The 17,774-nt window shown below is 32.6% G+C and overlaps 2 protein-coding genes across 13 annotated transcripts; both read right to left on the reverse strand.

Moving 5' to 3' along the window:
• Positions 1–10,057: 10,057 nt before the first annotated feature.
• LOC122721677 lies at positions 10,058–13,968 on the reverse strand. 12 transcript variants are annotated; one of them, XR_006348390.1, is made up of 5 exons: positions 13,748–13,967; positions 12,665–12,767; positions 12,153–12,218; positions 11,069–11,402; positions 10,112–10,982 (listed from the first exon to the last, which is right to left on the reverse strand). XR_006348390.1 is itself a non-coding variant. In XM_043950039.1 (4 exons), exons 2-4 carry the CDS (start codon positions 12,693–12,695, stop codon positions 10,786–10,788), a joined length of 558 nt encoding a protein of 185 aa, XP_043805974.1. In that variant the 5' UTR covers positions 12,696–12,767; positions 13,748–13,967; the 3' UTR covers positions 10,058–10,785. The 12 variants fall into 12 exon arrangements, 2 of the variants coding, with proteins under 2 accessions (XP_043805974.1, XP_043805975.1); XR_006348388.1 differs by having other exon boundaries at positions 12,153–12,276; XR_006348384.1 differs by having other exon boundaries at positions 11,073–11,402; positions 12,584–12,767.
• Positions 13,969–16,086: 2,118 nt separating this feature from the next.
• Positions 16,087–17,321, reverse strand: LOC110600496 (F-box/kelch-repeat protein At3g06240). The gene is made up of 2 exons (XM_021737361.1): positions 17,242–17,321; positions 16,087–17,122 (listed from the first exon to the last, which is right to left on the reverse strand). The coding sequence occupies exons 1-2, from the start codon at positions 17,319–17,321 to the stop codon at positions 16,087–16,089; spliced, it is 1,116 nt and encodes a 371-aa protein (XP_021593053.1).
• Positions 17,322–17,774: the final 453 nt, after the last annotated feature.

The raw sequence follows: 17,774 nt of genomic DNA on the forward strand, positions 1-17,774 counted from the left end.
TCTTATCTTATTGTCTTCAGCCAAGTTTAAGTTTTAGATCTGTCACATCCACAAGATGCTCGTTCAGAATCCTTAGGTCTATAATTATTATATATTAATTATGAATTTAATGGTTTAAAAGATACAACAATAATTAATGATTGATTTTAGATTTGAAATTTAGGTAATTAATTTTGCAATCTGCAATTTAACCTTTTTATTCTTATTTGTAATTCTTTGTATAATTTCTTTCTTATTAATTTCCAATTGGGTTGTGGATTGTGAAAGTTGTGATTGAGTGTTGCATTTTTTTACTATTTGCAATTGAAATTCGGCTTTGGAAAGGGTGGTTGTAGGCTGTAGCTTGCTTTTGTGGGTTTGTTAGCCGAAAATCTTGGTGGATTATTGAGGTTGGACAAGAGAATATTTTGAAAATAAAAAGTTATTTCTTACCGTTCACTATATTTTTATACATTGCCTTAACATATTTAAAAATAAAAGCATCTTTAATTTGAATGATTACAAAACTTAAAAATTGAAGTATTTAATTTTAAAAATATAAACATTATTTATTAATTATTTTAAAATTTAAGAATAAAAATATAAATTATTTTTAATTTTATTTAAAATCATGGTAAAATCTCTCATAAATAATATGAGAGAATTTTTTATTTTTTAATTGCAGTAAGTTAGAATAAAAAAATTTATATTTGATATCTAATATGTAATATGAATGCATTAGTTTATATATTTTAATTGCTTTGCAATTACTCTCTGTTTTTAAGCAATTGTTTAAAGTTTGTGTATGACAATTAAATCACATAAATTATAGCAAAATAATCCTTTTTCTTTTTTCTTTTTTTCATTTCTATATGGCAACGACGTGAGCCTCGATTTTCTATATCTAAATCAAGAAAGGAAATCAGCCCGTGAAATAAAATCAGTTTCAAAATATTTCGTTGCCGCCCCGATTATCTTGTCCATTTTAAACAATTTTTCATAAATAGAAACTTAAAATTCAATTTCTTTTCGACTTTTATTATTATTATTATTATTATTATTATTATTATTATTATTATTATTATTATTATTATTATTATTATTGATGTATTATTATTATTATTGATTTAGCTTAAACTTAAATTAATGATATAGCCAAAATAAAATCGAATTGCGATTGATTAGACCAGTAAAAAAAATAATACAAAATGATAGTGAATGCTCACGATAATTATTTATTAATTCAAATAGCATAAAATCGAGTTGACTTGCGAAAATTGTAAAAGCCATGTATTCTATACCAATGTTAAAGAGAACAATAAAAAAAAATTGAAAACACGAAGTATTTAAAAATAAAGGAGAAAGAGCAGTATAAAAGAGTCTCTAGTTTTATATAAATAGATGTACGAAAATTAATTTTTTATAAAAAATAAAAAAAATTAAAATTATCACAATAATTAATATAATAAATTATAGTGATTTAGATTTAATAATTTAATTATTCAATATTTATAACAGTTAATTTAAAATATTAGAAATATTAATTTACTTTTTATTATACTTTAATTTTTATGCATATTTATTTTTTATAGTTATTTGAATTAGACAAATTTTAGTTTAACAATATTTTATGCAATTAATCTTAGAAATTCTTTAATTATTTTATGTTAGTTTTATCACTGTTAATATTTTTTATAATAATTTTAATCGATTATATATATTTATTCTATATAATTATTTATATTAATAAAAAAATATATAGTATTTATTAAGATATAATTTTAAAAATTTATATTAATAATACAATAATATTAAGTTTTTATATTTTTATTTTTATTATTCATATGAGGATAAAAATATATAATATCAATAAATTAATAGTGTTGGTAATTTACAGTTTATTTATTATTACAAATAGAAATAAAATATATATATTAAATTATAATTAATATATTACATTAAAAAGTTACAGAAAATTAATAAGTTACATAATAATATTAATAATTTAAAATTTAAAAGTTATATGTGAATTGTAATAATAGAATAATAAATTGTATTTATTATGAACATATTAATTAATAATATTATTAAATATAAAAATATAAATTAAAAATAAAAATAAAACGTATTAAGTGTATTACATAATATAAATATATAAATTTAAATGTATCATTTATTATAAATATATAAAACTCAGCTCTCTCTCACTCTCGCTCTCTATGTATATAAATTTAAATGTATTATTTTCTTTTAAGCTAGAAAACTGACGCTGATATTATTTATTGAGATCATAGCATAATGTTATATCTCCCAATAAAATAAAGACAATCTATAATAAATGGTGTGGTTCTGTTAATTATGCAACTGATTTATCCAAGGAGGTAAGGACTATTCATATGTATACTTGAGAGATTAGGCAGTTAATACTGCATTTTTCTTCCTCTGGTTTATTAATGATATGATCTCTTATTGCTTGTGAGAAAGCAAAAAGATTATAATATAGAATCTGTCATGATAGTGATTTTAAACAGATGTTAAAAAAAAATTGTCCACATCTAACAGAGATTATTTGAATAACATAGGTAAATGACATCACGAAGAGAAATGCCAAAATAAGTCCCTAATGTGAATATCTGCCAACAATCCATTACTTTCTAAACACATCACAAAAACAAAAAAAGAAACACTATCAATGGAATTTTTCCACATCCATCGCTTAAAGTCACGTCACTAAATTTTGTTTACAAATCTAAAATCCATTAGTGACAAACTAAATCCATCTAATGACCAATGCTAATCTGTCAAAAGATCATTAAATTGCTAATCTATTAAAAATAATTAGCGATAAAAAATAGCCAACAAAAATTCATCCAAAAAATTCATCCAAAATATTAAGACTACTTTAAAAATGACCGCAAATCCATCACAAAATTATTTATATTTTTAATAATATTCATTATCGCAAACAAAATAATTTTTTATTTTTATTTAGAAATTTTCTTTATAATTTAAATAATTTACAACTAAAAAATATACTTAATATAAATTTAACATCATTTATAATCATTATACTTCCTATTTATACACACGAATGCTTGACAACATTTAACATTTATAAAATTGAAAGTTCATTGAACCATTTTATAGAGAAGAAGAACCTGTACTAGTGTGATAAGGTGAAGATCTATAATTTCAGATAAACTACATTTTTTTTAGCTACTTAACCAAAATTAATTCTTAATCCATATATTATTAATTTTTTTTATATCCACTCTAAATATTAGTATAATTTAAAAAAAAATGATAGACTAATATTAAAGGATAACTAAAAAATTATTTTATTACTTTTAATATTTTCAAAGTTAAATATTATTATAAATTATTTTTTAATACTTCATAACTAATGTATTTACTAAGGTTATTTTCTTAACGATAGTTGTAAAAGTAGTACTAAATAGTAAGTATATTAAACAAATTCAAGAAAAATCAATTGATAATGATTTTAATCAAAATAATATTAAGATAAATTAATATTATTATAAAATTATTAATAAAATTAAAAAAAAATTCAATAATAATAATAATAGTAGTTTTTAAATATATGTAACAATGAAAAAGAGTAACTTGTAATTTCGTAAGTTTTCAACTATACAAGTAACAGTAAGGTGTATTTGGTCAGACATTAGAAAGCAAGCAAAAAATAAAAATATAGGGTCAAATTACAACAAAAATAAAATACAAAATTTTTTTGTGATTAATTCTAAACTTTGGTGACATAGTGTGATGACATGATATTGACGTTGACCACACAAATAACGACAAGTACAATTATAGTAACTTTAAAATGTCATATTTTAATTGGCAAAAAAAAAATACAACGAACTAAAAAATACACTTTCTTTGGCCATTAACTCTTAAATAAATTTATTGACTTCTTTTATCAAATAAAAACTTAAATTTTGAATCCACTTTGTATAAACAAATAACAATCTTATTTTTAATAATAAAAATACTTGTATTTTTTAAATATCAAAAATTATTTATTATTATTATTATTATTGATTTTTTATTTCAATTAATATTACTAAATTTTTAATATTTAAAATTATAAAAATAATATTTTATTAGTTTACCAATTATTCATAGGTAAAGTTAAAACCATGGATTTATTAAAAAAAGCAATTAAAATATACTTATTTAATCTTTTATGAAAAGTTTAAAATATTTTTTAAAATATATGTAAATGCGCACTGTACATATATTTTTTTTTACACCCTTCTTTCTGGTATAACTTCCTGCAAACCAACTACAAAACTATGCCAAGTCAGAATAGTTATCAAAATTATTAACATGAAGTTTCTTGTCTTGTCTTTTTGCTTTTAATCCTTTCAATGATAAGTTCACTTTGCATGGATTTTGGCCCGTCAGTGTCAATGATAGAAGCCCCTTATAGTTCCATTTCATGCTAATCAGGTATGTATATATGCTTAGATATGATTTAGCCTTTCAATTCTTAAAATTAAAACTTTATTTTCATTTATTTTATTTCACTTTATTTTGTGGCAACTAATGGACTAAGATATCATTCACTACATATCTCATAAACTAATATTCAATTTTGAAAACATGAATGGGGACTATCATGGCAAAACATCCATTAAATGGATAAAAGTTAGTAATTGACTATTTTACCTATCATTTTGCTTTTGAGTCATAATCTTTTTAAAAAAATATTTATTGAAAAATATATTATTCTAAATAATACCTTGAACAATATTGCTGATAAAATGCAAGCTTTAAAATGCCAGATAAAACCCATCATCGAATGGAAAAAAAAAAAAAATCAAATCTTTATTATGTGTTATACCAAATATATCTTTACCCAGAGTGGATAAAAGTTTCAAAAACACTAATAAAACAACCTAATAACACTAATAAAACATTCGAGTGGGTCATCGGTGGATAGTTTTGAAACTGTTATCTACCATGGATAAGGGCAAAAATGTACTTATTTGGTTGACCACCAGCTGGGAGTCATTGTTTATTTCGAGGTCGATCGCTCCTATTTCCATTGCTATCAGCATTCCGTTTATCAGGGCTTCGTACTCTGCTGTGTTATTGGAGGCACTAAATTCTAATCGTAGGGCATAACAAACTTTGAACCCTTTTGGTCCCTTCAACATTACTCCTGCACCGCTTCCTCCAGCGCTCGATGCTCCATCTATATATAGTTTCCAGCTGAATTTTTGTGAGGGCTGCCGTTCGCTTTCTTCCTCCATTGCTTCTGAAGGTTTCTTATTGAGCTCTGCCTACTCTTTGTTGAAGGAGCATGGGCTTATGCCTTGATGGTTGTTCGAGGTCGGTATTCGAGACAATACGGGCCGATCTCAACAGACCAAGCCAACATCCGTCCTAACATTTCGGGCCTGTGGAGGATCTTCTTTAAAGGTTGGTCCGTCATCACTACTCCTTGATGACTTTTGAGATACACTCTGAATTTCCTCACTACTAATAACAAGGTGTATGCTAACTTTTCTATGTTTAAGTACCTAACCTCCGCATCTTTGAGCACTTTGCTAACATAAAATACTGGCTTTTGCTCTCCCCCTTCTTCTCTTACTAATACGACACTGATGGCTTGTTATGAGGCTGACAAATAGACCAAGAGTTCTTCTCCAGCTAGTGGGCTGCTGAGTAGGTGTGGCGAACTCAGATATTGTTTGAGCTCCTTGAAAGCTTGCTGGCAGTCTTCAATCCACTCGAAGTTTGGGACCTTCCTCAGCTTCTTGAAGAATGGTAGGCACCTTTCTGCAGATTTTGACATAAATCGGTTAAGTGCTACCACTCTTCCTGTGAGTCTCTGTACATCTCTCACGCAGGTCGGCTCAGGCATTCTCAATATGGCTTCTACCATCTCCGGATTTGGCTCAATTCCCTTTCCGCTGACCATGTATCCCAAAAATTTTCCCCCTCTGATGAAGAAAACGCACTTAACTGGATTTAGCCTCATTTTGTACTGCTCTAGCACTCCGAATACTTCTTTTAGGTCTGCCATATGCTGCTGAAAGGTTTGGCTTTTTACCACCATATCATCTACATACACCTCCACATTTCTTCCTATCTGCCTCTTGAAAATTTTATTCATCAGCCTTTGATACGTTGCTCCAGCATTTTTTAGCCCAAAGAGCATAGCCCTGTAACAATAAATCCCGTCCTCAGTTATGAACAAGGTCTTTTCCTCATCTAACCTGTCCATGGGTATTTGGTGATAACCAGACATAGCATCTAAAGACGACATGTAATCAAAATTGACCGTGGAATTGACCATTTTATTAATGTCAGGGAGGGAGTAACAATCTTTGGGACAAGCCTGATTCAGGTCGGTGAAGTCTATATACATCCTATACTTGCCATTGGCTTTTTTCACTAGTACAGGATTTGCTAACCATTGTGGGTACATGACCTCCCTAATGAACCCTACTTCTTCTAACTTTTGTACCTCCTCCTTGGTGGCCTATTGCTTTTCTTTTCCCACTACCCTCTTCTTCTATTTGATTGGTTTGGCTTCGGGGAGGACATTTACTTTATGAGTCATTACTTTAGGGTCTATTCCCGGCATGTCTGATGGCTTCCAGGCGAAGCTGGAGGCATGGCCTCGGATTAAAGCCATCGCTGTCATTTTCTGTTCTTCGGTCAGGCCGGCGTTAAGGTTGAAAACTTTGTCTGTCTCTTCATCTGATAAAGGGAAGGTTTCCAGCTCTCCCACAGGTTCCGTTCTTGCTTCCTTCTTCTCACCCCTGACCTCCATAATTTTTGAGTTGCCTCCCTCACTTGTCAAGCCTGGTTCTATCACCGTGGCCAAGTACACTGCCCTTGCCTCCTCTTGGCGCCCCCGAACTATTCCCACCCCTGCTTCAGTGGGAAATTTCATGGTTAGGTACCTAATGCTGGTCACTGCCTCAAAGTCGTACAACATTGGCCTTCCCAGTATTGCGTTATAACTCAAAGGAAGCTTTACCGCTAAGAATACTGCGTGGTGAGTCCGAGACAGGGGAGGCTCTCCCAAGGTTAGAGCTACCTTTACTTTCCCTTCCACTGCTACCGGGGTTCCTCCGATTCCTTTCACAGGGGCTTGATCCCTTACTAACTGTTCCTCTGGTATCTCCATCTGCTGGAAAACTCTGTACAGGAGCAAATTCACCTTGCTTCCATCATCAACCAGGATTTTCTGAACTCAGAAGTTGTGGATGATGGCCTCAATGACAAGGGAGTCATCGTGAGGCATCTGAATGCCGTGGGCATCTTATGGGGAGAAAGAGATGGTGGCTGGAGAGTGCTCCACCACCTGCAGAACTTCGCTGCTGCTCCCCTCCTCGTCTTGGCCCCTCTTCTTTCCTCTCCTTCTCATCCGACCTCCGGTCCCCCCGACAATCATATTAATGGTCCCGCTAGAACCATCATTCACTGGTCCTGCTCCTAGTCTCCGAGGTCTTTCCGCTATGGAATTCTGTTGAGGTCTCTCCCCTTCAGGTTTTTTCACAAAGTTTCGGAGATGTCCTCTATTTATTAGCCTTTCGATCTCACTGATCAGCTGGTAGCAGTTGTTAGTGTTGTGACCATGGATGCGGTGATACTGACAGTACTTGTCAAGATCTCTCCGATCCGCTTCCGCCCTCATGGGCTTGGGCCATTGAAGGAACTCCTTATCTTGAACGGCCATGTGTACTTCAGCTCTGGAGGCATTGAGGGGTGTTATCGTTTCAGGGACCCGAGGCGGGAATGGTCTCTGTTCTCTTATGTCCCAGGGCTGTTTGTATCCCTCGGACCTTTTGTTATGCCATCTTTCGGGCCTGTCCGACCTCCTTTCTTCCGGACCTTTGCCCTTTTCTATTGCCTCTTTGGCAAATTTGCTGGTTGTTAAGGTGTCGTCTTGCCTTATATACTTCTCCGCTCTTTTCATCAACTCTGCTAAGGATGTGGGTGGTTTTCGGCATAGTGAACCAAAGAAATCAAGGGAGGTGGTCCCCTTCTGCATGGCTTCCACAGCTCGGCTTTCATCCTGTTCGGGGATCTGTAGGGCTTCTATGTTGAAACGGGCTACGTACTCCCTCAAGGATTCATTCCTCTTCTGTCTGACTGTCTCCAAATAGCTAGTTTTTCTGTTAGCCGGTACTCCTGCTATGAATCGGCTGATAAAGACGTTGGCGAGGTCGCTAAAACTCCTGACACTCCCTGCCTCCAAACTATTAAACCAAGCCCTCGTTGGTCCTGTGAGTGTTGTAGGGAATACCTTGCATATCAAGGCATCCGACAGTGTCTGCAGCTCCATAAAGGTTTTGTAGTTGAGGATATGCTTCCTCGGGTTCCCTGCCCCATCGTACGTTGCCATGGGTGGCATCATGAATTTCTTAGTGATGGTCTCCTGTTGGATCCACCTCGAGAAAGGCGAGGAGGTAGGCAAGAAAGTCTGGCTGTTCTCTTTCGCCCCTAGTTCGGCCAGAAGCTGCTGTTTCAACTTCCGCAACTTGTGGTCCACGTCTTTCTCCTCTTGTCTCGGCCTTTTTTCCAGGCGACATCCTTCTCTCCATTCCTCACTCCTTGTCGTTCCGACTGTTTCTGCGGAATGGCTTTCCGCTTCATCATTGTCAATAAGCTCCCTTACCCTTCTTCCATGCACCCTCGCTATCGGTTCTTCTCCTCCGCCAACTCTTCCGCTTCTTACTCCGGCTCCGCGACTACTTTGTTGAGGGGCTGGGTGGTTGAAGGTGGGTTGAGGCTCTACGGTAGGGGTTGTCTCCACTACGGGAGACACATTCAATGGGGTATTGAGACCCCTCTGCTGCATCATTTGCCCTAGCTAGTGGGAGGTGTTTTGTAGTTGGAAAGCTATAGTTTGGAGTTCTTGGTTGGAGAGGGTGTTTTGGGGTGTGTTTTCTGCCGAACCCGGTGAGGGAACGGGCAGCATTGATGGTTGGCTGGTAGGGGTTGTGGGGCTGGAAAAAGAGAAATGTTGCCCTTCTTGGACAGAACTCAAGTCATTTAGGGTGTTAACAGCGTGGTTTTCGTTGCGGTTAGCCATTTTAGATCTCAGTAGGTGTAGTGAGAGTGGAACTTCGGTGACGAAAAGATCTCCTTCGTTCCCACAAACGCCAATTAATGTTCTGAGATCCAGAGAATAGGGTTTTTAGTACGTGTGTGTAAACTTGAGTCTGGGGAAGGTGCCCTCCTTCCTTTATCCTTTTCCCTTTGTCTGTCTCACAGCTATAGTACCACCTATATTTGTCATACAGATTCGTATATACGAAAGCGTCAGACGTCTGCCTCATGCCAGGCGGCCATTTAATTTCGCCCGGTAGGCGTGTGGACAGGGCTGCGAAGGGACGGGGCATGCTCGTTTCTCCCTATGTCCTATCATCGGACTGGCTTCCTTCATACCGGGCTCGGGCTTGCAAACGATCCAGCCTATCATTTAGACTAGGGTCCGAGCTGAAACCGCTGGATAGGCCCACCTAAAAGTGTTCCGATCTCGAGGCCGAATCTGCTTTTATGAGCCCCAACTCAACTCAAGTGGGTGCGAAGCCTAGTGGTTATCAATTATATTAGTAAATTTACAGATAAAATTTGAATGATCTTATCAAACTATTGGAAAATTATAGTGAGTTGGAAGCATATCTAACTGGTATTATGACCATTAGACTGATGCAGGATAGGTAAGATTGAACATGGACGGGAGGAGGAGGTGGTGGTTTGTTGGTTTGGAAATTGCATGGATTATGGGCTATAGGAAGGTTGAAGTTAATCTTGATGGTGAGATTGTTTAGCTTCTTCGCACAAGCTAATATAATCTTTGAATACAAACTTATTGCTTGCATAAAAGCTAAATTTAGCATTTTTCTAAAAAATCTAACTTTAGTCATAGCTTCCAGTTAAATTTAGTTGCTAAAATTAAAAAACTAAGATCATTATTTTATATATAATAATATTAAACATAATTTTTTTAAACTCCAATAACAGCGGAAATACAAACTACATCACAATAATTCAGATTATAGGACAAAAAACATTTCATTCTAAACTATCCCTACAGAAGTATAACTTCCTTTACTACTAATGCTATAAAATTATAAAAGATTTACAATGAAATTGAAGATTATATATGTGATCAAATATAACTTACATGAAGATTTAAATGACATTACCATTGAAGCAAATACAACTTTACAATAACATTGAAGATTATATATGTGATCAAATATATCTTGCATGAAGATTTAAATGACATTGCCGTTGAAGGAAATACAACTTGCTGTAACTTCTTCTACTGTACCATATCCATATCCCAATTGTCCACCCCAATTGTCCATGTGGTGGCATGTCTTGAAACTGTTCTTCATTCTGGGTAAAGAAAAAGTATACCTAGTATAAGAGGATGAGCTTCTGATGATTTTTTTTTTTTGCATTCGATGATGGGTCTTGACAGGCTGCTCAAAGCTTACATATTCGATGATGGGTCTAGACAGGCCATTCAAACTTTAAATTATATCAACAATCTTGTACAAGCTATTGTTGAAAATAATATCTGTTCCAATAGATCAAATTTTAAAAAGATTATAACATTACACCAAAAATATCAAAAATATGATACATACAATAATCAATTACTACCTACTAGGTATTATTAACGACATTGCCGTTGAAGGAAATACAACTTGCTGTGTCGAAGAAAATATAACTTCCTCTACTGTACCATATCCATATCCCAATTGTCCATGTGATGGCATGGGTGGACAGTCTTGAAACTGTTCTTCATTTTTGGTAAGGAAAAAGTATATCTGGTATAAGAAGATGAGGGGATGAGCTTCTGATGATTTTTTTTTTTTGCATTCGATGATGGGTCTTGACAGGCTGCTCAAAGCTTGCATATTCGATGATGGGTCTTGACAGGCCATTCAAACTTTGAATTATATCAACAATCTTGTACAAGCTATTGTTGGAAATAATATCTGTTCCAATAGATCAAATTTTAAAAAGATTATAACATTACACCAAAAATATCAAAAATATGATACATACAATAATTAATTACTACCTACTAGGTATTATTAACGACATTGCCGTTGAAGGAAATACAACTTGCTGTGTTGAAGAAAATATAACTTCCTCTATTGTACCATATCCATATCCCAATTGTCCATGTGGTGGCATGGGTGGACAGTCTTGAAATTGTTCTTCATTCTGGGTAAGGAAAAAGTATACCTGATATAAGAGGATAAGAGGATGAGCTTCTGATGATTTTTTTTTTTTGCATTCGATGATGGATCTTGACAGGCTGCTCAAAGCATATTCGATGATAGGTCTTGACAAGCCATTCAAACTTTGAATTATATCAACAATCTTGTACAAGCTATTGTTGGAAATAATATCTGTTCCAATAGATCAAATTTTAAAAAGATTATACCATTACACCAAAAATATCAAAAATATGATACATACAATAATCAATTACTACCTACTAGGTATTATTAACGATCAGAGCCAATACTTACAAGCAATAACTATCAGTTATATCTATTGTAAGCCATTAAGACTACATTATAAAAGATTTTACGAATGTTAATTAGTAGGTATCTTTGTTAAAAATCACTACCATGAGAGATTCTTTTGTGGACAAATGTTAACCAATGTCTCTTTTGTGGAGGAGACATGTCAAATGTATCAGAGCAACGAAAAGAAAAGGCCAAATATTTAAACCTATAATCATCACATTTGAGAGAGTAGGTTTATATATATAAAATTAGGATAAAAAAAGTTGAATCTAACAACACATGATATAAGGGGTAATTTGAACAAGATGTTGAGTACAAAATCTTTAGGCAAATAATCAACCGCCATTGTAGATATTGGCTTCGTTGATGAGGATCCCAAGCAAGGCAACTAAAAAATCAAAGGACAGAGGACCCTTCCCACAAGTGGAGAGATTTGTAAAAGGAGAGCCTTAAATCCACTAAAAACAGAGGCTTGCACATAAGATCCAGGGTTGGTTCTGAGAGAGAGAGAGAGAGGGAGGAAGGAATGGAGAGGACGTTAGAAAAGGCTTATGAAATTAAAGAGGGAGATGAACTCTTAGCCACTAAGTAAGAATAGTGGACCCACATACCACATCGATAACTTACCATGTTTATCAAGATTGTCTGGTGGCAAGAAACGTGTGGGTTTCCAACAATTCCCCTAGAAGAGTACTGCTCCATGCAAAGTAAATCGGATCAAAGGCATCACGTGGTTGGCATTAACATAATACTGACACAGAGTAAGTTTACAAAGTTTAGAAAGTCATACATAGTTGGCAGATACTCAGACTAGCTAGTAAATCGTATTTGAGTTCAAAAGAAAAATGGAACCAAAAGAATGTTGCTTATCAATGGAAAGAAATGAAGTTAACCCATTATGATTTGTTAAATTCACTTTACTACTACTGCCCTAAAAATTATAAAAGTTTTATATGACATTTAATATTATATGACATTGAACAAAAATAATGACATTTTAATAAGAGAACAGGGAACAGGAAAACCACTTTAGCTTCTGATTCAGTTTCGTTGCTTACCTTTACTATGTATTCTTTGCTATTTTGCTCAGCCTTCTTAAAGATTATCTTTCTATTTTAAGCATTTTCATCCTTCTTTACCTTCAGCTCTTGGTTCTTCAACAATGACCATTCCTCACTTCTCTTCCTTTTCTTTAGCACAGATTAAATATTATAGCAGCTGCCTTGGTTTCTTCAACAATTTCTAATCATAAAGAAACATCCAATGTATCAATGCAAGAACATTATGAACTAAAACTCTATTAAGGACTCAAATAACCATTTACGCCCTTTCCAAAAAGAAGAGCAACCGTTAATCATAGTTAAAACTGGACAAGACCCTAGGCAAAGCAACGTTAATGAAGGTGCAATATTATCCATATAGCAATCATTCAACTACGCAGGTCTCACAGGAAAATAAAATCCATTTGGTATTTGCTTAATTAAAACAGTCAGTCAAGTAAACTAATTAACCCATAACTATCTTTATTATTTAAAAAAAACAACAACTAGAAGAATAAAATGAAAATTCCTATAAATTGCTTTTTAGAACCAAAAGTCAATTTGCTGCACGTCAAAACAAGTAATTCAATATCCAAGCATCAAGATTATCAGGGCCAGAATATAATAACAGAGGAAAATGAAAACTTATGGGGCATGATCTACAATTGTATGTCTGAGAATTTCAACAAATTACTGAAAAAAATAGAACAATAGATCATGCGGAAACTGATTCAAGCGACAGACAAAGCAACACAGCTAAAACCAGAAATTAATATAGACCGAACGGCCGTGAGCAGGAAGAGGGAGACGCTGCTCAAAGGAAAGAAAATAAAGACAGAGGATTGAAAATAAAGACAGGGATTTCCTCTCTCTAATTTTTTTTTAAGTACCGCAATTATACTTCTTGTATCCACGAGACCAACACAAATACATTTAATCACTCAATTTCAACCAATCCAAATATCACAAATACATTTAGATATGCTCATGAATATCAATATAATGCAACCCAGATCGCGTAAATATCAACAGATCTTGAAAGAAATTGTGGAGAAATTTCACAAATATCAACCCATACACAAAAGATGCTAGCAACAAATCTTGAAATAAAAGTGATTATACATAGATATCAATGGATCTTGAATGAGATTGCAGGCAAATATAACAAATATCAACACATACGCGAACGACAGAGCAGAAGCAAGCGGTTGCGGTTGGGTGCGGCGTGCGGCTGTCCTTGGGTGCTGGTTTGCTGCAAGTTGTTTAGGGAAAAAGAAGTTGAAGAAGCAGAAGCAGTGGGCAGGAGAAGTTTAGGGAAGAATCAGTCTTCCCATTTGGGGCGGCAGTTTCTTTGGAGCAGAGAATATGATGTTGGGTGGGGGCACTTAGGGTTTGCTTTTAGATTACTTTAATATTTTTTACTCAAAAAATAATTTTTCAAATACTTTTAAAAAATATTTTATAATTTTTTTAATAAAAATTAAAAATTAAATATTAAAAATATTAAAATTTAAAATATCTCAAACTCACTCACATGTATTTATGAAATTAAGTCCGTTAACTAATAATATTAAATTAGTTATAATATTCATTATTATATTAACACATGTGTATGAGAAAGAATTAAGTTTTAAAATTTTATTTTTACTTATTAGATATTGTATAAGAATTTATAATTTTATATTTATTTTATTAATATAATAAATCGATAAATAATTTTATTAATAATTTTATATGTGAACAATAACAAATAGATATTATTTACATTATTTATTAAACTCTTAATATATATAAATTAAAATAAATTATTAATTATAGTTAAAATTAGTTATCCGTGTTATTTAATTATAATCCATGCTATCAACTATAAATAATAATTATTGGTTATATTTAATATTTAAATCAAAATAAATTTTTAGTTTAAAGTATGACTAAAATTAAATCATACAAGTGTTTAAGATTTATTTTAATTGTTTTAATAAGTTAAGGTTTATTAATGAAGAGCATATTCTTGAAAAAGAGTCACTATAATTTACAAAATGGATTAAAGCTGATAACATAATATTTTAAATTTATATTAAAAAAAATTATTGATACTCTCATTCACATGTCCGATGTAAAAAAATTTGGCTGACTTTATTTAAAGGATCGGTGAGTGCGATGAGCTTAGTTCTATCAAATCAGAAGTGAAATAAGTACTTCAAGTAAGAAAAATTAAAAAAAAATATTAAAGATTCTAATTGGACGATTCCTCACTTAATAGAATTAAATGGTTATGACTTCAAGAGTTTACGTAGAGTGATTTTCTTAATTGCCGTTGTATTTACGGGATAAAGGTGTACTAGCTCTTGTATTTATTATAATTAAATCAAATCCTTTTTTTTTCGAGAACATTTACTATTATATTTGGGGTGGAACTTAATATTAAAGCTTGAAGCAATATAATAGCAAATAATTTTTTTTTTCTTATTTTTATACATTAAAAATATATATAAATATTTAAGGATAATTTACAATTAAGTCCTCGAATTTTAACAAAATTTACAAATTGATTTTTTTTAAAATTTATATAATAATAAAGTTCTTAAGCTTTAAATCCATTAAACAAATTGGTCATTCTATTAAAAATATGACCAATTCATTGTTAATTATTTTTTAATGACAATAATATCTTTATACAATTTGTTATTATTGCTCTCTATCTAAATCTCCCATTTTTGTTAGCATTTTGATTTGCACTTTGAGTTCCTCTTTCTATAGTCCAGGAATATAGATTTTTTTTTTTCTATAAATATGAAATTTATTAAACTATTAATGTAATAAGAAGAGAACAAAGTAGAATGATGTTTTTTTCACCGAGAATGAGTAAAGTAGCAGGAAGGGAATCTGTCGAAGGGGTCCCAAATATTAAGGGAAATAGATCAAAGATGTTGGATTGATGACTACCAAAGGGAGATTAAAATGGTGATGGTACAGATCTCAATAGCAAATTCACAATCTTTTATCGGTCCGATGAAATCAATTGCATGTAATCTTTTGATAGAATAAAGATATCAATCACAATGACTTGAGATTAAATTAGGATAAATCAATTTCAGTTCCTGAAAGAAAAAATTTTATTAGACTAAAAAAATTAATTTTATCAGTTCTTGATATGGTTGTTATTGTTGAAACACAAGGAAAAAAGATGATGATACTGAAGAAAATGTGGCAAATGCAAAGAAATGCCAATCAAATGAAGGAGGAGATGAAGCTTTGATTTGTTGGGTTTGGCCAGTAATGATGATCATACTTCTAGATATTAATTAAAGAAAATTAGAGGTGAACTATTATTATTATAAAGTAAACAAAGAAGAAAACATAACAAAAATGTCCTTTATTAACTGATTTCAGTTCTACCAATTGTGTTAAACACAACATGAACTGAATACATAAGCAACATATTAATAAAAGTATTATAACTTTATATAAGTTGTAATTGATGACAAGAAGCACAAGAGCTCTGATGAAATTAAGGAGCTTCAACATTGAGCTGCATCTCCAGAATTTTGCTCATCTTCTAATTTGTTGCAACCCTTCAATAAAGTATGGGACTCCATGTAAGGGACAGCTTGCAAGTAATTTCTTGGATGTACTGCTCCTTCTAAAGGAACAGGGCTAATTGTTTCTTCAGGAGGGTTCCATACGAGCAAGTGTTCATTCCACGATGAGAAAAATAGCTCGCCCTTCCTTGAAAATCCTAATGGCAGGTACATCTCCAAATATTCTGGGTATGCTACAGTAAATAATTTAGTCCAAGACTCTTCAACTCCATATTCAAGCAATACCCACAACTCCACATGATGATTAGTAGACAGAGACAAAGCAACATGCTCATTCAAGCAAAGAATTGTCCGCCAAAAATAGCGAGAACTGAAAGCATCTGGTAGAGCTGCTGTTTTGATAACCTCATTGCTCAAGTCGAAAGAAACAATTAAGTTTCGACTATGGTCTCTCTCTTTTGCGCACCAATGAAATGTACCATTTGCACCCGTATGAGCTCTATGATCATAACTATAATCAGAGATGTCATTTTCGAACTTATAACGAGGCAACTCCCAAGAATTCAGAAAGATATCAAGTTTTCTCCAAGTATCATCCCTCAGACTATAGATCTCCGCCAGGTAATCACATTGGTTATCATGAGTCAAATACTCAAAAATCCTGAGTACTTTGTAATCACATGTTGTGGAGTCAAATCCAAATTCTACAATTTCCAATGAAAAAGACTCAGAAGGAGGAGGATGTGAAAGATTGGATTGAGGTAGTATCTTAGTATCAGAAGTAGTTGGGTTCCATAGAACAATATTACTCTCGTACTCGTAAACATCATCCCATAACCCAAGCAAATCCTCAAAGGAATATCCATCACGGAGGCAAATTACACCATTACAGCAAGAACCCACGATGTCAACGAAAGAGCATTTTTCCATTATATCATGAGGATATGGAATTTCTTGTGGGGGAGACAAGTCAAATGTATCATTGCAAAGAAAACAAAAAGCCATATATTCAAACCTATAATCATCATATTTGACAAGGATTTGGGAATTGGTTGTAGAATCAGAACAAGAGAGTAGGTTTTATATATAAAATTAAGATCAGAAAAGAGAGCACACCAAGATTTGCAAACGCACCTGAATCTAACAACACTTCTAACGGGTAATTTGAACAAGATGTTGAACACCAAATGCTTGGGAAAATAATCAACAGCCATGGTAGATATTGGTTTTGTTGATGAGAGTCCTAAGCAAAATAGCTGAAAATTTGAAGGACAGAGCACACTTCCCACAAGTAGAGAGATTTGTAAAAGGATAGAGCCTTAAATCCACCGAAAACAGAGGCTTGCACATAAGATCCCCAGTTTTGAGAGAGAGAGAGAGAGGAAGAAATGGAGAGGATGTTCGGAAAGGCTTATGAAATTGAAGAGGAGGGAGATGATTCAGATGAACTCTTAGCCACCACCAGCGTGTTTGATTCAATTTCAATTCCCAAAATTTTGTGTAATTCAATTAGAATTCAATTCTACTTGTATGGGATTGGTTATAACTAACACTAATTCCTTTAAATTTTGATGAAATTTAAAATGAATTCAACATGTTTTAAAAATTAAAATGCCCCTAATCAAGTTTTTCCCCAATTATTTTTTATTTTATTAGTTAATTAAATA

Source organism: Manihot esculenta, chromosome 14, assembly GCF_001659605.2.
Source record: "Manihot esculenta cultivar AM560-2 chromosome 14, M.esculenta_v8, whole genome shotgun sequence".
NCBI classification, from domain to species: domain Eukaryota; kingdom Viridiplantae; phylum Streptophyta; class Magnoliopsida; order Malpighiales; family Euphorbiaceae; genus Manihot; species Manihot esculenta.